At 40.6% G+C, this 27,716-nt stretch overlaps 1 protein-coding gene and 1 long non-coding RNA gene across 5 annotated transcripts in view; one reads left to right on the plus strand and one right to left on the minus strand.

Moving 5' to 3' along the window:
- Window positions 1-7,868, plus strand: part of LOC147363462 (uncharacterized) — a 35,050-nt gene extending 27,182 nt beyond the window's left edge. The window contains exon 3 of the long non-coding RNA XR_015137179.1: window positions 6,624-7,868. This is a non-coding gene — a long non-coding RNA (uncharacterized LOC147363462). The remainder of the gene's footprint in view (window positions 1-6,623) is intronic.
- Window positions 1-27,716, minus strand: part of LOC147363461 (uncharacterized) — an 82,017-nt gene that overhangs the window by 30,989 nt on the left and 23,312 nt on the right. For 2 of the 4 annotated variants that reach the window (XM_086327360.1, XM_086327361.1), the window contains exon 2: window positions 17,427-17,498. The exons of 1 other annotated variant lie outside the window; for it this stretch is intronic. In XM_086327360.1, the coding sequence (XP_086183486.1) occupies window positions 17,427-17,498 (72 nt within the window). Of the gene's footprint in view, window positions 1-12,079; window positions 12,324-17,426; window positions 17,499-27,716 lie in introns of those variants that run through there. One more of the 4 variants, XM_086327358.1, reaches the window with a different exon arrangement.

Below are 27,716 nucleotides of genomic sequence, written 5' to 3' on the forward strand. Positions count from 1 at the left end.
ACTCAATTATGTCCAACTCTTTGTGACCCCATGGACTGTAGTCTACCAGGCTCCTCTGTCCATGGAATTCTCCAGGCAAGAACACCGGAGTGGGTAGACACTCCCTTCTCCAGGGGATCTTCCCAACCCAGGGGTCAAACCCAGGTGTCCTGCATTGCAGGCGGATTCTTTACTCTCTGAGCCACCAGGGGAGCCCAAACTAATCAATAGGGCTTGCAATAACTGTTATTCACCCCTGGGTAATTTGGATCTTAATTGTATTTTGCAGAAGAAAGAAATAAAGGTTCTCAGGCACTACCAGCAGATGGACTGGAATTTTAATATCAGCCTTCATACTTCCAGCTGTGCAAACTTGGGTGCATTACTTAACCAATCGGAACAGAAATTTCCTGATATCTAAAATTCAAATACTATCACTCATCCAACAATTGGCTGTAAGGAATAAAGCATGTTAAAGGTTTGTCACATAGGAGATACTCAATAAATGGTACTTAATGTTGTTATTATTTTTGATTGGTTTCTCTTTGAATACATTTTTGTGACCTAAATGAGGACCTTATTCAAGGCATATATCCAGATATTTCTTAAAAGAATTTTTTCTTTTTATCATCCAGATTATATGCATCAATACTGTTTACTTGAGTGGAAGAAATTCTAGAATGGAGAATTGACTTTCTGGTGATGAGACAAAATTAGTTGAGTAAACTATCCAATCAGCTCAGAAGAAAGAAAAAAAAAACAGGGTTCAAAGGTTTCTTCCCCCACCCCACCCCCACCCTACCCCCCAACCCCCCGCCTTTGGGTTTAGTTTATTGCTGTAAGCCTCTGTTTGTTTTAGCTGTGGAGACGTGTCAATTTCATTGCTAGTTTTACCCAGGAACTGGAACTATACTTCAAAATAGGGAAAATTGGATTTTTATTTTTTTATTCATAGAAAATGACTTTTATATGACTAGAACTCATTTACAATTAGTCATTCAAATATCCAGTGACAGCATAATAAAGATTTAGGCCCTTCATTTAATTATACGCTCTGGTTTACTATTCCCTGGAAGTAGTTACACACATTTGGGAACTGCTCCTTTTCATATATTTAAAATAGCGTCTAACATTAAGACAGAAATTTATTAAGAAGTAACCTGCTGATCTGAAAGTGCTGATGTGATTTTACAATGTATTTAGGATGAATCCAACTCAATAAGGCTTATATGCAGGGATTTGGGAAATAAGAAGCTTATTATAGGATTTTCATAGCTACCCCAAAATGACAAATGAAGAAAAATTGCAGAAATCAGGACTACATGTTGTAATCGAAAAGGAACCTTTCTACAAACTGAAACAACTTGGAAGACAAAAAAATGGAAGATTAAACACTGAAGGCTGAGTAATATTACTTGTTCCTCTGTGTTAAAGTCTGACAGGAACCATGAGTCAAAATGTAAACACACGCTAGTTATGGTGGACCTCACTAGTTACATTTTGGTCAACCACAGCTGCCTCAAACTCACAGTTGAAAAGGTGTTTTAGGGAAATGAAACTAGACACCGCCCTTTTTTCATGCATGTGATACATTATTCATAATAAGTACTTCTTATAATTGGACTAAGCATACTTATAATATTCCAATGACTTTCCTAAATCTGCAAAAATATATTTATAATATATAATCTCCTTCACCTGAAACTAATAGAATATTGAGTCAACTTTATTTCAATTTAAATATATATATAATTTTCTTATATTTTTCATACCTAATTTACAAAATATTCAAGAATTTCCCATTATGAGCTTAATTTTAAGGTCTGAATTTTTTTGATGCCTTCTTTTTTCTGAGCTAGCAGCTTTTCTAATGCACTACTACGAACACACAGAGAGTGGGGAGCCCCTTCAAATACCATATACCAAGAAAATGTAGTATAAATGAGAGGAATCTAAGTATGGGATCAGCTAATAATAGTAAAGCGAATGTTTATTCAGTACCTGCTATTTGCCAAACACTATGCTAAGCGCTTTAGAAGAATTATTTCATTCAGTCCCAACACAACAAAATTCCAGTATTCCAAGTTACAAGAATAAACGCTTTTTAAATCCTCACAGTTGACAAAGAAGTAAATCCCTAAATGAGAATAGAAGTTATTTTCCAGGTGATCTGTAAAATTGGCAATTTGTAAAATTAAAGCTTTCCTGAAATTACCTGTATACTGATATACACTTCTCATACATTGCCAGTGTCTACAGCCAAATGCCAAGTAATTTCTCTGCTTTGTTAGTAATATTTATAAGCTTTTATACGAAATTTCCTTTTTGTAGGCCTAATTGAAGACCAAAAGATAAAACCTCCTTTTCTATACCTTAAGCTAATTTTCACTAAAGTATCTTGTCTTCAGAAGCCAACTACTATAAGATTTTCCATGATTTGGATTTCTCATCCACTCCTCAGACTATATTAACTACCTCCTGTGGACTATACCCTGAGAATACAATAAGACATGAACCCTGCTCTCAAACAACATTCAACCTATTGAGAGGCATGTAAACAAACCATAGCAAATACCATATGCACTATATCATATACTAGAGGTAGATAGAACGGAGGCCTAAAGGAGGAAGTTGTCACTTTCCTTCCTAAAGAGGAAGTTGTCACAAAATAAAGAAGAACATTCTAGAATAATCCAGAAAATTCAAAGTTCATGGAGGCATTGACACGAAAAGTAGTCTTAAATGTAGATGAAAATCTGTGGCTCTCAGTGGTTGTTCAATTGACTTGCATATTTGATCTACCTTTTTTGTCAAAAGATGGACTACATTTTTTAAAAAAAAGCATAGTCACCTACCCTCCTATACTCTTTTATATCTTTATAACACTTTATATCTAAGTCACCTACTCTCTGATACTATTTTACTTCCTGTACCTGACAATCTATTTCTTCCAGCACTTATATTGGCTTCATTTTTATCTCTTAGGTATCTAATCAATTTTGCTAACAACATGAAAATTCTTTTTAAAATATTTATGATACAACCAAGTGATGCCACACCTAAAGTTAGAATAGTTCATTAATAAAGATGGAAAGCAATCATATCAACATTCTGTATTGTTTATGGGTGTATATATAATATAAGAATAAAAAATCACACAAAAATTAAAACTGGAAATTCAAGATAGGTTTTACTTCTACAGATGGCAGGAGAGTAATGGGACAGGTTAGTTACAGGGGCTATAGCTACATGTATAAGACTTTAATTTGGAAAGAAGGAAGAGAGATGAAAGAAAGGGAGAGAGGGAAGAGACAGGGAAGAAGAAAGATATCTGGAGCATATATGGTAAACTTTTATTATATGACTTAGTTGGATGACAATTCATGACATTTTGTTATTTATCCTCTAAACTTTTCTGTATGTTTGAAATAATCTACAGTAAAATGAAAGATGTGCTAATCTTTATACTATTAATCTTCAGTGTTAATCAAATCCAACAGTAAAACAAAAATTTTAAAGTAAAATTAGTAAACTGCACATACAATTTTCTAGCTCTACCAGTAAAGAAACATATTTGCTTCCAGGGAAGATATGATGCACAGTGTTAACTTTCCCACTCTCCTTCTAGAGCATCCTTAAGGAAGATGAAGTGAGTGTCTTTGTATTATAAAGTGACAAGCTGGTGCTTATTAACTACTCTGCTGTGAACCAATTTGTGAAAGAGCTCCTAAAAGACCAATGAAGGGCTGACAATTTGCTCAACCCTTATTTATCATTTTTTTTCCAAGTCCCTTCAGAAATTTTAAGAAGAGGTTTACAGTTCAGTAGACCTCCAAATGAAAAAGCTTAATGCTAATTCATTTGCTAATAATTAAATTATTAGTTCCAGAAGCAAAATTAAAGCCTCAACATGGTAAATCAAGGAACCAAGTCAAATCCATATTGGGTTTCTGACATCAAAATAGGATGATCTGAAGAGTGGCCATATGTAGGGAAAAGAGCCCAGGGCTGGGCGGATGGAAACCTATCTCCTGGGGCTAACTGGCACCCCCTAGTAGAGTGGTTTTCAGAGTTCACTTATCTCGAGAGGGTGCCCTTTGATTTCACCATCTCTCATCCTTCTTTCAGGGCATTCAGGACAGCCTGCACTGATTTATTTGTCTGAATTCTTATTTGATTTGGTTTTGTCTTGTCAGTCTCCCCACAAGAATTAGAATTCCCTGAGGATAGGGGCAAGTTCTGTGCAACTCATCACTGTATCAGCAGCATGTAGCACAGTGGGTCGTCGATTAATGCTTATTGAGTGAATGAATGAGCGAATCTCTGGCTTCCTTGATTCAGACTGGGCTCATCTATAAGAGTCCATTTTGCCTCAGCCTCTCCACTGTGTTATCTGCCCAGACTAGCCACCAACCTTTTCACCTATAGAGCATCCGATTTCACTCCTCACCCTTGCCTGGCTCAGCCCTTCTGGCCTTGATCTCTCCCCTTGGGTTGCACAATAAAAGTGTGTTTGTCTTGGAGCTGTCTCTCTTGCTGCCTCAATGATCAGCTAGAGCTGTTCACCTCAGCTGCTCTACTTGTCAAAAGAACAAAAACAGCCAAAACCACAGCTGTCTTGGGATTCTACAGCTAATCCTGGAGAACTGGCTCTATTTATTAAATTTACACAAGGCACAAAGTTGACAGTGTGTCTAATACAATGGCGAGTCAATATCACAGTGGTCTTCCCTGGCTGCTTAAGTACACCTCTGGTACATGGTTTTCAAGCTGGGTTCCCTCCTTTAAAGGGGAAAGACTGAAAACTTAAAAGTATGTCCAGAAGAGGGTGATACATTTGTAAACTATTGAAATAAGAATGGAGCTAAACACACAGACTCTGGAGCTAGACTGAGTTTGAATCCTGGCTCTAACATAATACTTCCTATATGATATTTTATCAACTACAGCTTAAGCTCCCTATATACAAACTTTCAAGTTGCAAACTTGCAAAGATGTGAACATGCCCAGAGAAAGCACAAAGAGAGACAAAAGGAAGAAGTAACGGAATAACTGAAGAGATTCCTGATGCTAGAAATGGCAAGGGGATTTTCTTTATTTGAGGCACAGGACCCAATGTAGAGCAGTACACAAAGGTTGTAGCAGCTGTTCAGAATGCAACCTAGGGCTAAAGTGTCCTCTATGAGGAGAAGAAGAACACTACTACCAGACCTCATCAGACTGTTTTTTCAAGAGGATAGATAGAATTGAATCCAGCAAGGAACTAGGACTTGTGCCATCCATGTCAGGTGTGAGTGAAACTGCAGCTTGCCCTCCCTCTCCTATTGCTGATGACCCTTCAGCTCCACCATCTCCCACCTCCTCTCCCTTCTCCAGTCAGTAACTCTTGTCCGTTCACTCCATGCCAGCCCCTCTATGTCAGCTGTAATATTGTGCTACTGTACTTTTCAAGGTACTGTACTGTAAGATTAAAAATGTCTATTTTTTGTGTTTGTTCTTTTATGTATTATTTGTGTGACAAGTATTATAAACCTATTACAGTACAGTACCATATAGCCGATCGTGTTAGTTGGGTACCTAGGCTAACTTTGTTGGATTTATGAACAAATTGAACTTAAGAAGATACTCTCGGAATAGAACGCATTCATATGTAGAGGGCCTACCGTAAATAACCTTGTGCCCTGGTTTCCCCAACTGTAGAGTGGGGCTAACAGTAGTGCCCATCTCATAGAATTATGGAGATTAAATGAGTGGATACATGCAAAGCACTTAAAATGGGCAGGCACATAAGCTCAATCTGAACATCAGATATAATTATACAAAAAGTGGTTAAGAAACTGGTACAGTATGTGATTCATCATTCTTCAAGACCCTTGCTACTTAGAATGTGGTCTGAGGGCCAGCAGTACTGGCTTCACATGGGAGCTTGTTAGAGATGCAGACTCCTGGGCCCTGCTCTTGACCTACTAAATCAGAGAGGGCACAGCAGAAGCCAAGTTGGGAGCGGGGAGAGGCACAGTAAGATGTCAAGTTTGTAGAACAATAAAATTAGTTTTTTCATTCTTCTTTCTGCCTCCTTACCTCTCCTACATCTCTATGTCAGTCTTTCTTCTCTCATTCTTTCTTTCTTTTTTTCTTGTATGGGCTTCCCTGGTGGCTCAGAGGGTAAAGCGTCTGCCTGCAATGCAGGAGACTCGGGTTCGATCCCTGGGTTGGGCTTCCCAGGTGGCACTAGTGGTAAAGAACCAGCTTGTCAATGCAGGAGACATAAGAGGTGCGGGTTCGATCCTTTGGTCAAGAAGATCCCCTGGAGGAGGGCATGGCAACCCACTCCAGTGTTCTTGTCTGGAAAATCCCACGGACAGAGGAGCCCAGTGGGCTACAGTCCATTGGGTCACAAAGTGAAGTGACTTAGCACGCACACACACCACTTTCAAAAGGAAAGACACATTAGTCAGAGAGAAGCAGCCACAAGCTTGGAGGGTGCGTTCCCTACCAAGGGAGCATCATCTGGGCGGCTGTCCCAGATCACCCACCAGAGAGTGAGGTCAGAGTCAAAAGTGGGCAAAGAGGGGCTAGGGTGGGAGGAGTGGGTCGGGTCTCCTGCCAGCTAGAGGCAATACTGACTCCTCTTACTTCTCTAGCTCCTTCAGGAAGAGCTTCTCCAAAGGCAGAATCCCAACCTGACCAGCTCCCTGTCTTCTGTGCTGCAATCTAAAGGAATGTCCTCACTCCGGACCACCCATTCACCTGGGAGGAGTAGGAGGAAGCAGCCACGAAAAAAGAAGAGAACCTCAGGCTGCCCGGAAGCCCTCACAGTGAAGGGGCCAGAGAAAGGGTGTGTTTGAGTCCCCACCATGAGACGTATCCATGGGAACTCAGCTAACCAAAGATATACATATATATTCCGGTTTGGCTAAGATGTCGGCCAATGGAAACCTACTCTCCTCCTCGTGAAGAACCGTGACATACAAGAGAAATACAAAGAACTTAGTAAATAGACTGCGAAGACAGGCCAAGGAAGTGTGGGAAGAATGGATTCTTGTTTCGTTCCACTTTGAAAGCAAAATACAGCTTATTCTGAGATGTCATATTAAGAGAGTCTCTGATTGGAATGGAAATGTTGTGAAATCAATCGCAAGACTATCAAAAAGGAAAACAATCTCATCTCACTGAAGAGAGAAAGGAAATATAACAGTTTTTTGTTTGTTTTTCTTTTAACATACACTTTTCAAATGTCATTTTCTGTGCATTTGGCTTTATAACTAGAGTATAAGATACTATATGTCTGGGGCCATATCTTTCTCTTTCAGTTTCCCCAAACGGAACTTAATACACTGCATTACATGCCGTAGTTGCTCAATAAACGCACTGCGTTTCAGGAGATGCTGATCTCACCCGAACTTAAACTGACTTGACAGTAATCAGATGATTAACATCATGAATATGAAGAACGTACGTGACCAGAAAGTAAATGACCCGTATTTATCACAATCCTCTTTGTCCTTTGTTAACCAGGTAATGACATAGGAAGGCAGCAGGTGGGAATTGTTAGAAAAAAGTACAAACAGGTAAGAACTGAGAATCCTTGTTGCTTCTCTAACTTGCTATGCGAATCCTGCTCTCAGTCACTTCACATTTATTAGGACCTTGATTTCCTTCTGGGAAATAAAGGTGGGAGACAGAAGCTATCAAAGCAAATAAGATTTACAGAAATGGGCATCAAAGGCATATCTGGGCAGAGATTCACTTATGTTGAATTTCCTGATGGAGAGATTTCCAACCTCACTTTGGAAGTGTCACAACTTCCCAGGTTGTTCCACATGAGGAATTTATCCTCAATTACCTGCTTTGTTTGAAAAATGAAGATAATAAATGTGGTCAGTGAAGTCTGGTTGAATATTTGGAAAAGACTCAAAATCCACCAACACTCATAGTCAAACCACCCTTCATTACAACCCCTAAGCAGCATTTTAATAGAGATGGTCTAACGAAGAACTTGGGGAAGTTGGGGAGAAGGGACCAAACCCCGGCTTTATGGTGGGCATGGATCGGGGGGATAGGCAAGATGTAGAATCAGTTCGTGACCCTTTGTACATGGCATCCAAACAGCAAGGATCCCTCCCTGCCAGGTAAGGAATGGGCAATGGCACCCCACTCCAGTACTCTTGCCTGGAAAATCCCATGGACGGAGGAGCCTGGTAGGCTGCAGTCCATGTGGTCATTAAGAGTCGGACACGACTGAGCAACTTCACTTTGACTTTTCACTTTCATGCACTGGAGAAGGAAATGGCAACCCACTCCAGTGTTCTTGCCTGGAGAATCCCAGCGGCGGGGGAGCCTGGTGGGCTGACGTCTATGGGGTTGCACAGAGTCGGACACGACTGAAGTGACTTAGCTTAGCTTAGTGGGGAAAAAAAAGGGATCCAAATTGTCTGCTTCACTATACCTGGGAGCTTCCCAGGTGGTGCTAGTGGTAGAGAACCCCCTGCCAATGCAGAAATATAAGAGACGTGTGTTTCATCCCTGGGTCTGGAAGACCCCTTGGAGGAGGGCATGGCAACCCACTCCAGTATTCTATCCTGGAGAATCTCATGGACAGAGAGGCTGGCAGGATGTAATCTATAGGGTCACCAAGAGTCAGACATGATTGAAAGGACTTAGCATGCATGCACTACACCCTAGAGATGCCCAGACAAGGTCACTATAGGTCTCAGTCTGTTCAACCTGCTATAACAGAATATCAGAGACTGGGTGCATTATAAACAACAGAAACTTATTTCTCACAGTTCTGGAGGTTGGGAAGTCCAAGTTCAAGGTGCCAGTATGCAGTGTCTAGTGAGAGCCCACTTCCTGATTCATAGGTGGCAGTCTTCTTGCTGAGTCCTCACTTGTGGGAAGGGGCAAGTGAGCCCTCTGGGGTCTCTTTTACAAGGGCACTGATTCCAGTCATGATGACACCATCTTCATAACCTATGCTGCTGCTACACCTCCCCAGAGTCCCACCCCCATATACCATCACATCAGAGATTAGTTTTCCAACATATGAATTTTGGAGGGGACACAAATATTCAGTCTATTGCAGCATGCTTGAAAGAGTAAAAGAGGCTTACTTTTTTCCTAGGCTCCTCATTATTAAACCAAAGGTCAAAACTAGTAAGTACATTAGTCATTGTTTTAAGACTGCATTGTAGCTTGTGTGCATGCTGAGCCGATTCAGTCGTGTCCGACTCTTTGCAACCCCATGGATTGCCGCCTGCCAGACTCCTCTCTCCATGGGATTCTTCAGGCAAGAACACTGGAGTGGGTTGCCATGCCCTCCTCCAGGGGATCTTCCTGACCCAGGGATCAAACCCACGTCTCTTAAATCTACCTGCATTGGCAGGCAGGTTCTTTATCACTAGCGCCACCTGGGAAGCTCACGTTGTAGCTTAATCTTGGTTCAGAGAATGGGACAAGCTTATGTTTTAATGTCACAATAGTAGCAAGAAAATCTGGTGCCAAATATGAGGGTTTATTATATCAGAAGTCGGATGGGAAGCAAAGAATTAACAGGAACATAAGTTAACACATATGCCCCTAAATTTTCAGTTTTCTCATATGAGCATATTTGCTGAAAGCAGGATTTCAGGAGGGTTACACCATATTTCTAGCTATGTTAAGTAACAGAGTGAAGAGGAAGAGAAAGGAAATAGAATCTTATCAAGAAGGAAATGAGTCAAAGAAAAGCAAAAATATCCCTAGAATGCTTCTGAAGTAAATCTATTTAGAAACCTCAGAATCCCTTTAACTTTTGGGGAGGAAAACCAAAAGGCCTTTCTTGGGTTATCATTTACAGTTCTGAAATTTAGCCAAGTTCAGTGAGAATCACAGGATTGTATTTTTTTATATATATGGTATTATTGGCACATCAACTTGTCATTGGAAAAAAACAACAAATTTCAATGGAACAAAAAAGATGTGGTAAAATCAAATACTACAACATTCAGAAATAGATTGATTTCTAAATCAAATGTTTCTAGCTCCAACTGGAGATTATTACCTGTCCCAGGAATATTATTCAGATAAAGAAAATTGAGTCCAAAGATATAACTCATTTTACTGGTAAGCATTTGTGAGATGGCTGATGAAAATAAAATTAAGCAAATGGTCTACCTATAGCAAGAGTAAATTACATATACTGGATTCTGTTTACCAGACAATTGTTATTGTCCTAATAGCAGCTTCTGTAACAAAATTCTATTCATTCCCTCATGCTATAATTGTAAAAATTTTTCATTCTTCAGTTCAGTTCAGCTCAGTTGCTCAGTCATGTCCAACTCTTTGCAACCCCATGAATTGCAACACACCAGGCCTCCCTGTCAAATTCCACTAATTCCCATTACTTATCATTAAATTAGTCAATTAAACTTTGTTGAGCACTTCTTTATTGAAATGTTTGTTCATCTAATCCTGCCAGTGTTGTTAACTCAAAATTATTTGTTCTTTTATGTTTGTATTTCTGTTTGTTCTCTCCTCTCCAAAGTTAATCATTAGCAACTTAATTTTTCCAATTCTAAAATGAGTATCTGTCTCTAAGAAGCCTACTGTAAAGAAAACTCACTCCAATCATAAAATGAAAGTGATGTATTTGCAGAAAAGACAACAAACTGGTGGAAAAAAAAAAGATTTCTGTTTTTACATATGAGTTATATTTGCTAAGAAATAAAGTTCAGTTATATTTCTACACTGAAGGTCAATTCTGTTGGAGTCCTACTATTATTGAAATCAAAACACTAACTGTTTAATGAGACAAAATTCTCTGATAAACAGACTTCTGTTGAAGTTTTATGTTTTTAAAGAACAGTGTTTCGGGGAAGGAGAGGATGGGACCGATTGTGAGAACAGCACTGAAACATACATTACTGTATACAAAATTAGATACTAAGTGGAAATTTGCTATTCGATGCAGGAAGCTCAAATCTGGTGTTCTATGACAACCTAGAGGGGTGGGATGGGGTGGGAGGTGGGAGGAAGGTTCAAGAGGGAGGGGACATATGTATACCTATGGCTGAGTCATGTTGATGTATGGCAGAAATCAACACAATACTACAAAGCAATTATCCTCCAACTAAAATTTAAATTAAGAAAAGAATAGTGTTCCAGATGTCTTATATATCCATCTACATGTCACGTGATACTGGAAATCATATGTACTACATTACATTATCATGAATCATTGTCACTAGGTCAACAGGAAGTAACAAAAACAAAACAATATGATTTCTTTAGAGGTAACTCAATGCTAGAGACATTTTAACACAGCATTTTCTTCCTATGGAATAGATAAGGATTCCAACATACATAGGCGTGTGTGTACTACATATGCATTATATAGACAATGTCATTATATTTAAACTTTCACATGTAGATATACAAATATCATGCAGCTGACTTAAATTCGATCACAAATACATTGCTCTTGCTTCTCTCAGTTACACTTAAAAAAAAGTGTAATCTTAATAATTCCAAATTTAAAAATCATTATAAAAATAACTTTTATATATTATGTCTAACCTGCAACTAGTATGTGGTTCTTTGAATGTCTATTTCTGCATCCAGTATGATTTTTCATCCTAAAGTTAAATTTGCTACTAATTTAACACATCACAAAGGTGATCACATCTATTTCCTGCATAAACCCCTCAGAGACAGCTTCTTAGAATAAAAGACAAAGAAACAAAGCAAATTCATTTAAAACTCTACAACCCTTAAAATAAGCTGTTAACAATGGTACTCTTTTTCATCTTGGTAGATTACTGTGTTGTATCTGATCCCTTGGCACAGGGCTTATCAATGTAGAAATGTATGACAACTTTAATCATTTTCAGTCCTGCAAGTTATTTGCAATAAAATTAGAAACTCGTTTCTGTTTGGCTTTGTTGTTTTTTCAAATTAAAAAAATTTCATTATCCTAATCACTACCTTCCCTAATTCAAGTAGTATCTATAGACCCCTAACACTAGGCAAGTGCTATCTCAAACTAACACATTCAATAGGAAATTCATATAATGCAAGGGACCTCTCAACCCTCTCTCCCTGTCTTATATTACTTCAAAAATATGACTCAGGGCCCAGTGGTACAAACTTATTAAAGCCACCAACCATTTTTTTTTTTAATTTTTAAAGAGCTCATCAAACATTTGAGTTAATTATAATTAAACTGCAGAAGCATGGAGTCAGAGGCAACAGCCCCCTCATTTTACCTCTGAGGTTAAGAGATTTGCATCACCCAGGTCAGTAAATAGAAGGCTTGCACCAGAACTCAGGTCTCGCTCCCAGGTGAGTAATCCCAAGTGTGTGTACTATCAAATAAACACAAGTAACAGCGTTGAGTTCTTTACTGAGAGAAAATGAGAAGGAGCACTTTAAAATACCATTCAGCTCCATAGGTTTCCAGGCTTTTCTAGTTCTCTTCTAAATGAGTAAGAATTTGTAGATTTTATAAACAGAGCCAAATTTTCAAATAAGGGAATAAGACAAATACAGCCGCATAGGAGGTATGTGTGCTAAAAAAAGAATGCGCCTCTTCTTATCTCAGAAACACTTCATATACATTTTCTTAACTTGAGAAGTCAGGCTATTTTTGATTAAGCACATTTCTACATATCGCATGAGCCTACACTAGTAGTACAGAAGACAGTGGAAAACCAAAAGAAATGCCACATCTTTCATGGTGTGATTCAGTTTCTTTCCAAATGACACCTCCTTTGAAAAGGCATAGCTTTGGAATCTGCCTTTTGGAAATGCTTATTTTCAATTTTCAAATATAATTGTGATGTAACTGATCTAATCCGCATTTCAAAGCTTCCAGAGCTGAGCTTACCACCAAAACTAAAGCCTGAGATCTCCTTTTATGGACCCAAATAAAGAACACTGTATTGAATTATTAGATAAGCTTTTGTTCTTTTCTTCACAATATTTGCATGAATTATTCAGGCCTTGTATGGCTGGAGCTTTGAAATATTCAAGTTCCTTCAAATATTTCATTATTTAAGGTTCATACTTATTAAATCCTGTAGGAGGTACTTTACCCATGAAAGTACAGATTCAACTCATTTACTGTTTCTTCAGTAGAAACTATATACAGGGCAGAGTCTCAGGTGATGGAGAAGATACAAAGATAAGCAAGACAATCTTAAGAGATTTTATCCACAGGGGGAATACAAAGCTATAAAACACTTGCAAACCACAAGTTATAGAGTTTACAAAGAAAAAGGGATAGCTACCAGGCCAGGGGCTAAAGGAAAAACTTCAGAGAGAAACAAGCATTTCAAACGGGCCCTAAAAGACCAACAGGAGGTTCACAAGTAGGGGAGCCATGAAATGAGGGGCTGAGATCTTCATTTGACCCATGCTCTGGGTTCGATCCCTGGGTTGGGAAGATCCTCTGGAGAAGGGAAAGGCTACCCACTCCAGTATTCTGGCCTGGAGAATTCCATGGACTGTAAAGTCCATGGGGTTGCAAAGAGTCGGACACAGCTGAGCAACTTTCACTTTCACTTCACTTTCACCTTCACTGTTTCATCCATGAGACCCTTTTTATTTTATTTATTTATTTGGGTGCACCAGGTCTTAACTGCAGCATGTGGGATTTACTTCCCCAATATGGGATCAAACCTGCACCCCAGCCGGCATTGGGAGTGTGGAGTCTTAGCCATTGGACCACTGGGGAAGTTCCTATGAAACTCCTACCTATGATAACCTGCAGAGCCATATTGCCAGCCATGATGGTGACTCCTCTGGTCTAAACCTTGATTTGCCCCCCAACTTGGCAAACTCATTCTGACTATCCCAGCAGCCCCCTTTCTGGGAGCCGCTCCTGCATTCTTTCCTCACAGAGACTACCCCATGCAGCAATTCTGGTCACAAGGAGCCCTAAAAAGGCAGTGAAGAGCAGCAAATCACAGTCTTATCACTATCCTTAATATATACCCATTCCTTCTCTACCTTGAGTCCTGCTTAATGAAAGATGCAATCCAAATGGCTACAAATGTAGCCATATGACCCCATCCCCATTTCTAATGCATCCCTGATACCCCAAACTGTTGTTATTCAGTCACTAGTCCATGTCCAACTCTTTTCAACCCTATGAACTGCAGCACATCAGGCTTCCCTGTCCTTCACTATCTCCTGGAGTTTGCTCAAATTCATGTCCATTGAGTTGCTGATGCCATCCAACCATCTCATTCTCTGTCACCCCCTTCTCCTCTCGCCCTCAATCTTTACCAGTACCACGATCTTTTCCAATGGGTTGGCTCTTTGCATCAGGTGGCCAAGGTATTGGAGCTTCAGCTTCAGCATCAGTCCTTCCAGTGAATATTCAGGGTTTATTTCCTTTAGGATTGACTGGTTAAATTTCCTTGCTGTCCAAGGGACTCTCAAGAGTCTTCTCCAGCACCACAGTTCAAAAGCATCAATTCTTTGGCACTCAGCCTTCTTTACGGTCCAACTCTCACATCTGTACATAGCTACTGGAAAAATCACAGCTTTGACTATACAGACCTTTGTCAGCAAAGTGATGTCTCTGCTTTTTAATATGCTGTCTAGGTTTGTCATAGATCTTCTTCCAAGGAGCAAGTGTAATTTAATTTCACAGCTGCAGTCAGCACACTCAGTGGTTTTGGAGCCCAAGAAAATAAAGTCTGTCACTTTTTCCATTTTTTCCCCCATTTATTTCCCATGAAGTGATGGGACCAGATGCCATGATCTTAGTTTTTTGAATGTTGAGTTTTAAGCCAGTTTCTTCACTCTCCTCTTTCACCTTCATCAAGATGCTCTTTAGCTCCTCTTCACTTCCTGCCATTAGAGAGGTATTATCTGCATATATGAGGTTGTTGATATTTCTCCCAGCAATCTTGATTCCAGCTTGTACTTCATCCAGCCTGGCATTTTGCATGATATACTCTGCATATAAGTTAAATAAGCAGAGTGACAATGTACAGCCTTGATGCGCTCCTTTCCAATTTTGAACCAGTCCATTGTTCCATGTCCGATTCTAGCCCAAACGGTCGTCTTTAGCTTGATGTAGAAAACTTTTGTGTTCAGCCTCATTTATCCCTATTCTCCCTGGCTCACATTGACTCTTTGTAGACCCCCAACACACACACACACACACACACACACACACACACACACACACAACTCACAGGCACCATGTTGCATTTTGTTTCTGTTTTGCTTATGCTTCCCATTCTCTCTGGAAAACAAGCCTTTCTTCCCTGGGTTGTCAAAATAATTCTTACTCTTCCTTTTAGTCTCAATTCAAATGAATTCTCTCCTATTGATAATGTCTTGCTCTTTCTAATAGAACAACTTAGCCTTTCTGGACTGAACCCACATCAGTCTTGATTTTGCCCATACAATAAAGGATTCTCCCTCCTTTATTGGGGCAATAAGGGGACCAGGAAGAAAGCTAGAATATTTATAAGTCTTTTCTGGAAGGGAGTGTCCAGAATCATAAAGCTTGACACAAACTCATGAAAATTCTGCCACTTTTAAGCTATCCTGCTTTGCTAGGAAAACACTGAAATGGTCTGAAAAAGGAATAATAGGGTATCATGGCAGGTGCACAAACAGTGCAATCAAGAAAGGAAATTCAAGGCACAAGGATCAATAAAATGTGCAATTAGCTGGCTGCGGAGAAAATAGGAGGGATCAAGGATGGGTGTGAATTTGACCTTTAGAAACTAGGAAAAGATGGTACCTGTGATGGAATTTGGAAAGTTCAAAAGGGGAATAAATTTGATGGAACAGCAGGACATCAAGTAGAACTACCACAGGCAGATGGATAGCTATAGAACTCAGGTGGGAAAAGTCCTGGGATGAAGACAGGCACTCACTTTAGAGGTTACTGAAGATGTGAGAAAGTATAAGGGTAAAGGAAACAGAGAGTGAAACCAGAGGGGAAAGACCTTGGGGCCCTCTACAGTTAACACATAAGAGGAGGAAGTGAAAGTAGGTTTAAAAAGGGAAGAATCAGGAGAGGTAGTGAACCAAGTCAGTGGAGCACAGTATTGGCCAAAGGCAGAGAGGTGCAAAAGGAGAGCAATCAACGTGGCTGGATGCTGCAGACGAGTGAAGAAAATGAGGACTGAAGGGAAAAGCTATTTATTTCAGTGACTGAGAAATGGCAGCGTTGACCTCAGAGAGGACAGTTTCCAAGAGGAAGGTGAGAGGGGAGGAGGATATTGAACAGTAAAGAGCAAATGGGAGTGGACTTACAGTGCTCTGAGGACCACTCTAAACCAAGACGATGGTGATAACGGATGAGATGTAAAATGGGAGAGAAGTGTGAAGAGTGTGAAATAGAGTGTGAAGTTTTGTTCACACTCAGAAAGACCTCTGCTGCCCAGAAATGGAATGGAAATAATAAAACAAGTGGCCTCGAGCTGAAGGCCTTCCTTTTGTTTGGCCAAAAGCAAACAAAGGAATTCAGGAGCTGGACCCATACAAGGTGTCAGAGGCTAAACATCTTCTGTGTAAGGTAACTGAAATCAAGGGTCGGACAGGACTACCCCCTTGACGGAAGCTGCTTAAGACTGCAGGCTTGAACAAATCGACATACTAGAGGATGCGGAAGAGCCAGGCACAGTCTCACAGCCAGAGTTTGACTCTGGAGAAGGAAGTGGATCTATAACACTATAGAATAAGATCAAAGTCTGGCCTGGAAGCCCAGGAACTAGCTGGAGAAACCACAAAACTGCTAAACAGGGAAGGTTGTATTTAGAGGGACATACGAAGGAAGGAAGGGAAGGAGGGAGGAAATTAATGCTAAGAAAGTGAGCGAAAAGTAGCAGCCATAACATGAAGAAAAATTCACACACATCTCCCCCCCCCAAAATGAGGGGAAGGTTATAAGACCAAAGAAAAGAAATCATAGGTTTAAATATTGAAAACATTGAAAGAGGTTTAAATATGGCAGAGTGGATAGTGCCTGCTTTTCCTCTATCCACCATCCATATCCTCTTCTTTTGATAAAAACATTTCAATTTTCCTTAAAGAACCAGTCTCACTCCCTGTCTGCATGCATATTATAATCTACTGACTGAAACGATTGGTTTGGAGATGAGCATATGAGCAAATCAATGAATCAAAACCATCCTATTGACCGAATTATTGCAAATAGAAACTTTGCAAGGTGAACACTAAAAAGGAAGTTCTGGGTGCTGCTGAGAGAATATAGGATGTAAGCTTGGGGCTTCTGGCAGGATCTCACCACAGGTAGATCCTGACCTGAAATGGAGCCAAGACAAAGGGAGGTACAGTAGAGGGATTGAGAAAGCAAGACCAAGATCAAATGACATTGTTTTATCACCTGAATCCAAACGTATTGGCTTATTAGTTAAGTGAGCGCATAAGCTTCCCTTTTTTTTGGTTAATTTGAATTACGTTTCTGTTATTCTTACCTGAAAGAGCCCAGACAAAACAGAAATGAAGAGACTCAGTGGTTTCTGTTTCCAGATAACGTGGTCAGTTACCTAGAAAATCCAAGAAAATCAGCTGAAAACTATTAGAACCAATGATGCAAGCTCAATATGTTAAAAAAAAAAAAGTCAATAAACCAATTATTTTGAAAATAGAAAGTATGATAAGGAGGGGAAAAAACAGGTTCCATTCACAATAGCAACAAAAAGTAGAAAATAGCCACCAAAAAAACTAATAAGATATGTGCCAGAACTACAAGAAAAAATTATGAAACCTAGACAAAGACTTGAATAGGAGGACGTGAGGTTGTCAAGATAACAACTGTCCCCAAATTATCCAAAAATACATTTCCAACAGAACAAAAATTGATCAACAGCGCAACAGAAAAAGAGAGAGAGCCTGGAAACAAGCCAATGTTTATAGGAATTTAGTATGATTGTAAAGGTAGTATCCTGAAACAACAAGGGAAAGAATGGAATTTTCAATAAATGATATTAAAACAACTGGCTAATATTAGAAAGAAAAATTAAGCGACCCCCTTTTTTTTTCTTGGCTAAGCCATGCAGAATCTTAGTTCCCCAAGCAGAGATTTTGAACCCATACTCCTGCATTGGGGAGTATGGAGTCTTAACCCCTGGACCACAGAGAAGTCCCAAAGTGACTTTTTTTTAACCTCAATTATTTATTAAAATAAGCTCTAGGTAGATTTGGGTGAAAAAAGCTAACATACTATTAAACTATAATAAGAAAATACGTAGAAGACCAAATTTCTGATCTTAGGGATAGAAAAGATCTTCTGAAACAATATATAAACTGCAAAAGCCACAACAAAAAAGGGTTAAAAAGATTAAGAAATTTCACTTTATCAAAACTTTAGATTTGTTCAATGAAATAAGCCATAAACGAGATTAAAATTCCAGTGACAGACTGGATGAGATCATTGTAACATACACAGCAAAGGACTTGCTCTTATAGATCCTCAAAGAAAGGCAAACAAAATAAAAAATGGACAAAAAAATATGAACAGGCAATTCACAAAAGAGTAAACACGAATGACAAACATTTGAAAAGATGCTCAGTGTCACCATATTAGGAGGAAATGCCAGTAAAAGCATGGGGGATACCATTTTCCACATTTAATTGGCAATAAGGAAGAAAGATCGATATCAAGCGTGACAAGCATATTGAAATGGAGGTGCTCTCTTAAACCTGGGAATATAAACTGCGTAAGCCTCTTGGAGAACAAACTGGGCAGCAGCTCTTCCGACTTGAGATGCATCTATCCTTTGACTCCGCAATCTTACACCTTGGTATCTACTCTAGAGAAATACTGCATGGATGCCAGAAGGAGAGTGGTAAGAGGCTGTTCACTGAAGACTATCTGTAGCAGTGAAAACCAGAGCAATCAAAATAACCACCGAAAGAGGGAGAGCTGAACAAACAGCAATGCATCTGAGTTACGTGTAAGAGTATGCAGCAGTTGGGCTTCCCAGGTGACTCAGTGGTAAAGAATCCGCCTGCCGATGCTGGGGCCACAGAAGATGTGGGTTCGATCACTGGGTTGGCAAGATCCCCAGGAGGAGGAAAGGACAACCTATTCTAGTATTCTTGCCTGGAAAATTCCATGGACAGAGGAGACTGGCGGGCTATGGTCCGTGGGGTCACAAACAGTCGGGTGTGACTAGATGACTGAGCATGTATGCAGCAGTTAGAAAGAATTAGAACCTACTGCCACAGAAAAGTCTCCAAGAGACATAGCTAAACTAATTAAAAAAAAAAAAAGCAAGTTGGAGAATAATCCACACTGTATGACACCATTCAGGTCAAAGCAAAATTCCCTCTGTCTATAAATCTCTGTTGTGTGTGTATGTATACACGTATAACTATATAATACATAGAAAATAATACAGATATTTAAACATCCGAAGAGATGAAAAGATAGAGTCCAAAATGAAATGTGCCTTGGCCCAAAGTAGGAACCTGAAATGGAGGTGGGAGGAGAAGTAGAAAGAAAAATTCTTTATTTACCTGTAATGTGTGATTTTTTTTAAAAAAACATCTCTTGTAGCTTTATGAATGTAGGTTTTCACTCTGTTTAGGAAAAGAGCCTCCCCTTTCTAAAGGCCTGTGCCCCTGCACTGCATTCCAGACGAGCTGCATTCCTGAGGAAGCCGTGACTCAGCGCAATGTGCCCCAGGCAGGCTGGTGTGCAGCGATTCTGTGCTTCAGTCCTGGGTCAACACTCACCCAGGTGGACTGTGGGCAAATCAGTTTCAGCTCCCTTCTCACCACCAGCTCAGTTTGGAAGCGGTTCGCTTACAATGGGGTGAGAACAAGGGTGCAAGCAAACTGCCACTCGATAGGCTGTCTCCTCCCAGGCCTCTGGTAACCAGCCAAACTCGCCTTGGCCAAGGGGCGGTGGAGATTTCAGGGGAAATGCTTGCGGACTTTGTGCACTGCTCACAGCAAAAGGGCAAGCTGAGAATACCATGGCTGGAAATTTTTTAGTGCAGTCAAGTGTTTCTGGCCCATCTGGCAGACTAACACAGTTTTTCTTACACTCTTTTTGGTAATTGTAAGGCAGACAAAATGGCTCTTCACCATGAATGAAGCCCTTGGAAAGATGATTTACAGGCCACAAAGAGAGATGGAAATGGGAAGGGGAACCTAAATGCTGTGAACGATCTCCTTAGGAGAATGCCATTAATAAAAACCCTACTTAACAGTCAGGGGCACCCTGAAAGGAGAGGAAGTCAGCATGTATGAAACAGTCGTATAAGTTACACAGCTTCCAGGGCACTACTAACATCGTGCTACTTCCTAAACACTGGATTCCCTTCTCCTTTCTTTTCTTCCACCCCCCAAAGAATCTAAAACAATCTTTTAACAATTACTAAACTAGGGGAAAGGCAAACCACTCTCAGAAGGAAAAAAATAGCTCTAGATATCTTTTTCAGAGTTTGGCTAGGACTGTTGAAGTTATTTGTCATTTTCCCTTCTTCTTGGCCACATTGACAGAGCTTCAGGATTTCAGCTGGTTCCAAGAACTGCTCAATAAAGATCACTCCAGAGAAATTTCATATTCCTGAGATTCCTTACATTTCTCTCTCTTTAATTTTAGGAAATGAGATTGGAAAAGATGAAAAGCGGCCCAGATTGCACCATTTTCTATGCAAGGTTCTCGCAAAGCAAGCTGTGCCTCTCGTTCCAACAAGAACAGAGAGAGGCAATTTCAGTTGGGAAGTGGGCGGTGGGGCCCTTGGAGCAGCAGTAGGACTATTTGTCTTTTGAAAAGGCCCAAGAGGCCCAAAAGCTGTTTGAAAGCTTTTTGTAAAGGCGGAGAAGAAAAAACAAAACACCAGACTTTAGTGTGCTCAGCCATTCAAAAAGCTTGTGACTACACCATGGACATCTTTGATTCACCAAGTGTTTACCTTGTACTTGTGTGGTACCAGACTCTGTTCTAGGTACTAAGGGTAGAGCAGCAAAGACAACCAAGTGTCTGATCCCTGGAGGGAGTTTCTGTGAGGGTGGGGATGGGACTGATCTATGAAGAGAGCTCCAGGAAGTCCTTTCCCATTTCCTCGCGGCAGAGTACGTGCTGGTCCCTTCATCCTTGGGGCTCTGGAGTCGCTTCCTTCTCCTGCGTCCTGGGTTTGTTATTCCCATTACCTTTCCCCTTTATAATCACTTGTCCCTTTGTAAACATCAAAGCAGGACCAGGGAGCTGAGGAAAATGAGGCCTGTGACTCATAGGAGGATGTTTTTCTCTTTTTCATTTATGCAAGTCTCTTCTCAAGAACCTTTTCATTATGAGACCAGCTTGCCTCCTCTTTTTCAGAGATTCCTCATTTTCAGCTCTGGTTGTCAAAATCACTCTCAACTTTTCAGTGGTGTTTCAACTCAGCTACCACTCACCTGAGCCCTCAGAGTAGCCTGACGATCATTTCCTGTTTCCCTATGCAGCTTTTTGTTGTTGTTGTTTTTAATCCTTTGTTTAGATGATTCCTCCCAAACCTTCACACTCCTCACAGCTCCCTACCCACATCCCACCCCAACATCCCTGCTCACCCAGCAAGCCTCAGCAGATGACAGTGCCCATTCAGAGAGAACACAGAAACCAGCAGAAAGAACTTCTTCCATTTCCAGTCACCTGCAATAGACTGTTTGTATCCCCCAAAATGCATATTTGTGGTTGTTGTTCAGTCCCTCAGTCGTGTCTGACTCTTTGCAACCCCATGAACTGCAGCGTGCCAGGCTTCCCTGTCTTTCACTATATCTCCTGGAGTTTGCTCAAACTCACGTCCATTGAGTCGCTGATGCCATCCAACCATCTCATCCTTCTGTCCTCAATCTTTCCCAGCATCAGGTCTTTTCCAATGAGTTGGCTCTTCACATCAGGTGGCCAAAGTATTGGAGCTTCAGCTTCAGCATCAGTCCTTCCAATGAATATTCAGGGTTGATTTCCTTTAGAATTGACTGGTTTGATATTCTTGCAGTCCAAGGGACTCTCAAGAGTCTTCTCCAGAACCACAGTTCAGAGGATCAATTCTTCAGCACTTCTTTGGCCTTCTTTATGGTCCAACTCTCACACACATACATGACTACTGGAAAAACCATAGCTTTTGACTATATGGGCTTTTGTCTACAAAGTGATGTTGCAATCTAATCACCAATATGCTGGTATCAGGAGGTGGGGTCTTCGGGAGGTGCTTAGATAATTAAGTCATGAGTGGAGCCGTCCTGATTGGGATTAGGGCCCTTCTAAAAGAGGCCCCAGAGATTTCTCCTTCCCCTTTCCCCAAGTAAGGACACAGTGAGAACCAGGAAGTGGGCTTTCACCAGATATTCACATATTCACCATCAAATTTGCTGGCATCCTGACCTTGAACTTCTCAACCTCCAGAATTGTAAGAAATAAATTTTTGTTGTTTATAATCCACCCAGCCTATGGTATTCTATTACAGCAGCCTGACCTTTCGGAACCTTTAGAAAGGGGAGGCTCTTTTCCTAAACAGAGGGAAGACCCACATTCATAGAGCTATTAATACAAAGACTAAGACACGAAGTTTTCTGCTCCCGCAAACATTTTTTTTCCACCCCTGCACAAAGAAAGGGTGTTCTACCATTTAATGTGAGTGCATGCACCAGAGCTTTGGACCCACTCCATTTAACCTTCTCAGGGAAAAGACCCCAGCAGTTATCCCTTCTTCACCTCCCCGCTCCATCCCTTCCCCTCAGCCAGATTTTTGTTCCAGTCCAATGCAAAAACCCTAGCCTTTCCCTGTATGAACTAAAAGCAAATCCAGAAATCTAGCCAAGGGTGAATATTAACAATAAAAAGACCAAGACAGGACCTACATAAAGATACTGTTGGGTCTTTTTAAAGAATGTTTTCCACCTTTTTTTCTCATATTCTACTGTCTGACATATTTTATCTTCTAATCCTTCCACTGAAATTTTTATTTTGCCAAGCATACTTTTCATTCCCAAGATGTCTATCCTCATATTTCTGATCATCCTTTTTATCACATCTTTGCTCTTGCTGTACCTTTTCAAATGTCTGGAAATGTTAATTAGAGACTGTTGGGTTTTTTAAAAATAAATTTACTTCTGTTCCCTAAATTATTTCTCTGTCAGCCTTGTGGGATCCTCATCATTACTTGGCAGACACTGATGAGCACACACAATATATTGCTATTCCAGGCCACACTCCTGAACTCGACAGTATCTTTAATCACCTAATGAACAACTCTGACTTCCTAAAGGCACGTCTAACTGAACACATGTTTTCCTTCAAACTTGTTTTTTTCTTTTATCACACTACAAGGCACTACCATGCCCTCAGTTACCTGAGTAAGAAACATAGGAGTAATTCTTTTTCTTTTTTTTTATTGTATTTTTAATTAATTTATTTAATTGGAGGATAACTATTTTGCAATGTTAGGAATAACTTTTGACTGGCTTTATTTTTCCTCGCCTGTATCTACTACGTTAATTCCCAGTGATTCTATCTCTTTAATTTCACTCAGTGGTGTCCTAATATTTTCTGCTTTGTTGAACAAACATAGGTGGTGTCAGTCCTGGCATTTCTCCATGCATTTGACTGCTCTATCTCAGGGAAGGTGGAATGACCCATGATTTGTCTAGACGAATTGGTTCTGAGCCACTTTTCATCCTCTCGACTGCTAGCTACAGGAGACAAACATCCCAGCCCTCCAGGTTTTGCATTCCCTGAGGTGTCACATGTTGGGTTCCCTGGGAGGCAGATTCTGAGATAAGTACTATTGTGCAGGAGGTTTATTAGGTAGTGCTTTTGGAATCAACAGTTGGGGAAGGAAAGAGAAAGAAAGAAAAAAAAAAAGGGAGGGAAAAGAAAAGGACAGGATGGGAAGAATGAGCAGGAAGGAAAAAGAAGGGAGCAAGATTGGGCAAAGGGAGAAGTGCAGCTGAGAGTTAGTCTCAGTAAAGGCTGTGGCCATTCTCCAGGGAGCCCCAGAGCTGGGATGACCTTTCAAAGTTGTCTCAAATTGGGGGAGGGGGACCATAGCTTTATATTCCTTACTGATCAGTCGTTGAATTCCAGCCACTCAAGAAGGAGACATAACTTTGGGCTATCGGGATTTTTCTGCCAAGGCCCTCAGCTGCTAGCTGAGTGTAGTAGCAGCACTTCTGGCACAGGAGAATCAGTCCTTTATTTCTGAAGAGGGATCCAGGTGGCATACCTCAAAATTCACCTCAGAGAGGGCTGCCCTCACCTAGGGCTTCACTTAGCATCTCATTTGGCTTTCACTCTAAGCTAAGACCTCTACGGAACTTTTTCCAGCAGTAAATGGCATGTTTTGGAGTCCACCTGTCAATCTTTTGTTTTATTGCTTAATTTTCTTGAAGACCTAGGGGTGCTATTTAAACCTAAGACAATTCTCAGTATCCTTCCTGCCACTTGCTGGGATAAAGCCATCCTCAGCGCCCTCCTAGACTACAGTCGTAGGCTGGCTGGCCACCCTATCTTGATTATTACCCCTTTCCAGGTTCTTCTGCACACTTTAGTCAAAGGGAAATTACAAAAGCACAAATCTGATCAGCTCGCCCCCTCCTTTCCTTTGCCCTCAGAGAAAAGATCTAACCTTCCTGATGAGGCTGACAAGGCCAACAAGATTTGATTTGAGATCCTTTGTTTGGTCTGATTCTCAGCTCCATCTCTCAGCTCTGTATCTGATGTTCTCGCAAAAGAGAAGTATCAATATTTTCAGTCTCCACCAGCAACCTAATGGTTTTTTGACTCTGAACTTTTAAAATATTTTCCCAGATTAGAATATATGGAACAGCTTCCCTGTCCATTTCTCTCACTTGAAAGTGAGCATCTTAGAAGTAGAGACATTTCACTGTTCTTACACTAGGCATTCAATAAATATTGAATGAAAGCATGAATATATTTGGAAAGGATTTATGGCTTATTGCGTGCTTATTTATTAGCAAGGGCCACTGAACATGGAAAAATATTCAACCTTGCTATTAAAAAGGCGCTCTGAAACAAGGAGGTACAATTTTTCACTTAGAAATTGGCACAGCTACCATCAATAATATTTGAGGTTAGCAAGGGTATGGTGAAATGAGTATTCTGATACACTGCGAATATCAGAAAAGCATTATGACAATATATAACAAATTATAAAATGCTTAAACCATGCACCCTAATAATTGCACATCAGAAATTTATGCCATATAACCAGAGTGGGAAATAAAATATATGTGCAAAGGTATTCATCACTATATGTTTTTCTATTATACTTGCACTCTTAAATTGTCCATATGTTCTACAATTTAAAAATCAGCAGAATATTACTAAAATGCTGATAGGGTTAGAGTTGGGAGCCAGCCTCCAGGATGGCCCGATAATTCTTGCCCCCTGGTATTCACACACTTGTGTTGTTCCTTCTCACATTGTTCCAGAGTTGATCTGTGTGACCAATAGAATATGGCAGAAGTGATGACATGTAACTTTCATGACAGGGTTGCAAAAGACTCCACAGCATCCAAGTTAGCCTTTCTCTCAGATCACATGCTCATGGGGAAAGCCAGCTGCCAGAGAGACCCACATGGTAAGACGTTAAGGCCTCCTGATAAAACCACACGAGTGAACTTGGATGCAGACTCTTCAGCCCAAGTCAAGCCATCAGATGACTGCAGCCCCAGGTGCCATCTTGACTGCAACCTCATGAGAGACCCTGAGCCAGAACTATACGGTTAAGCTCTGCCTCCATTCTTGGTCTAGAGAAACTAGATTACAAATGTTTATTATTTTAAGCTTCTAAATCTTGAGTAGGATGATCAACTGTCCAGATTACACCAGGACTGAGGGGTTTCCTGCTATATGGGACTTTCAGTGCTAAACCAGGGAAGTCCTGGGCAAACTGGAACAGTTGGTTACACTAGTACTTTTAAATACAGCTTTCAGTTCACTTCAGTTCAGTCTCTCCGTCATGTCCAACTCTTTGCGACCCCATGAATCACAGCACGCCAGGCCTCCCTGTCCATCACCAACTCCTGGAGTTCACTCAAACTCATGTCCATCAAGTCAGTGATGCCATCCAGCCATCTCATCCTCTGTTGTCCCCTTCTCCTCCTGCCCTCAATCCCTTCCTAGCATCAGGGTCTTTTTCAATTAATCAACTCTTTGCATGAGGTGGCCAAAATATTGGAATTTCAGCCTCAGCATCAGTCCTTCCAATGAACACCCAGGACTGATCTCCTTCAGAATGGACTGGTTGGATCTCCTTGCAGTCAAAGGGACTCTCAAGAGTCTTTTCCAACACCACAGTTCAAAGCATCGATTCTTTGGTGTTCAGCTTTCTTCACAGTCCAACTCTCACATCCATACATGACCACAGGAAAAACCATAGCCTTGACCAGACGGACCTTTGTTGGCAAAGTAATATCTCTGCTTTTTACGCTATCTAGGTTGGTCATGGAGAAGGCAACGGCACCCCACTCCAGTAGTCTTGCCTGCAAAATCCCATGGATGGAGGAGCCTGGTAGGCTGCAGTCCATGGGGTCACACAGAGTTGGACACGACTGAAGTGACTTAGCAGCAGCAGCTAGATTGGTCATAACTTTCCTTCCAAGGAAAGAGTAAGCATCTTTTAATTTCATGGCTGCAGTCACCATCTGCAGTGATTTTGGAGCCCAAAAAAATAAAGACTGACACTGTTTCCACTGTTTCCCCATCTATTTTCCATGAAGTGATGGGACCACATGCCATGATCTTAGTTTTCTGAATGTTGAGCTTTAAGCCAACTTTTTTGCTCTCCTCTTTTACTTTCATGAAGAGGCTTTTTAGTTCCTCTTCACTTTCTGCCATAAGGGTGGTGTCATCTGCATATCTGAGGTTATTGATATTTCTCCCGGCAATCTTGATTCCAGCTTTACTCAGATATAATTCACATGCCATAACATTTGCCTATGAAATGTCCAATGGCTTTAGTGTATTTGAAGCAGTGCAGCCATCACCTTAATTTTAGAGCCTTATAAAGAAACTCTGAAAAAAACCAAAACAGAAATCCTGTACACTTCAGCTATCATCCTCCAGTCTCCCCACTCCCTCCAACCCCTAGGCAATCATTAATCTTTCTGCCTCTAGTCATTCTAGTTTTGAAGATAATTAATTATGCAGCAGTATTGAACAGGGTTATGAATAATAGGATAAAGGATGCTTGCTTTTTCATTACTCTTTCTTTACACTTTACTGAATTCTATAGTTTCTACAATTAGCATATTCTCATTTAAAATTAAATAAAAAGTAGTAATATTCTGATTTATTGAAAACACGATGTACAATTTCACAAAACTGTTTTGGCCCTCCCAGCATCCTTCTACACCCAGTTCTTCTAGTAACAACACTACCCCTCTTCCTTAGGGAAGTGCCTTTCTCCAGGTCCAGGTTGTTCTGATGTGGCAGGCAATCAGAGGATAAGGTGGATACTTGACTCAGTTCAGTTCAGTTCAGTCGCTCAGACATGTCCGACTCTTTGCGACCCCATGAACCGCAGCACGCCAGGCCTCCCTGTCCATCACCAACTCCCCGAGTTCACTCAGACTCAAGTCCATCGAGTTGGTGATGCCATCCAGCCATCTCATCCTCTGTCATCCCCTTCTCCTCCTGCCCCCAATCCCTCCCAGCATCAGAGTCTTTTCCAATGAGTCAACTCTTTGCATGAGGTGGCCAAAGTATTGGAGTTTCAGCTTTAGCATCATGCCTTCCAAAGAACACC

Source organism: Bos grunniens, chromosome 11 (assembly GCF_055505025.1).
Source record: "Bos grunniens cultivar Pamir isolate PY7600 chromosome 11, Bosgru_T2T1.0, whole genome shotgun sequence".
Classification (NCBI taxonomy): domain Eukaryota; kingdom Metazoa; phylum Chordata; class Mammalia; order Artiodactyla; family Bovidae; genus Bos; species Bos grunniens.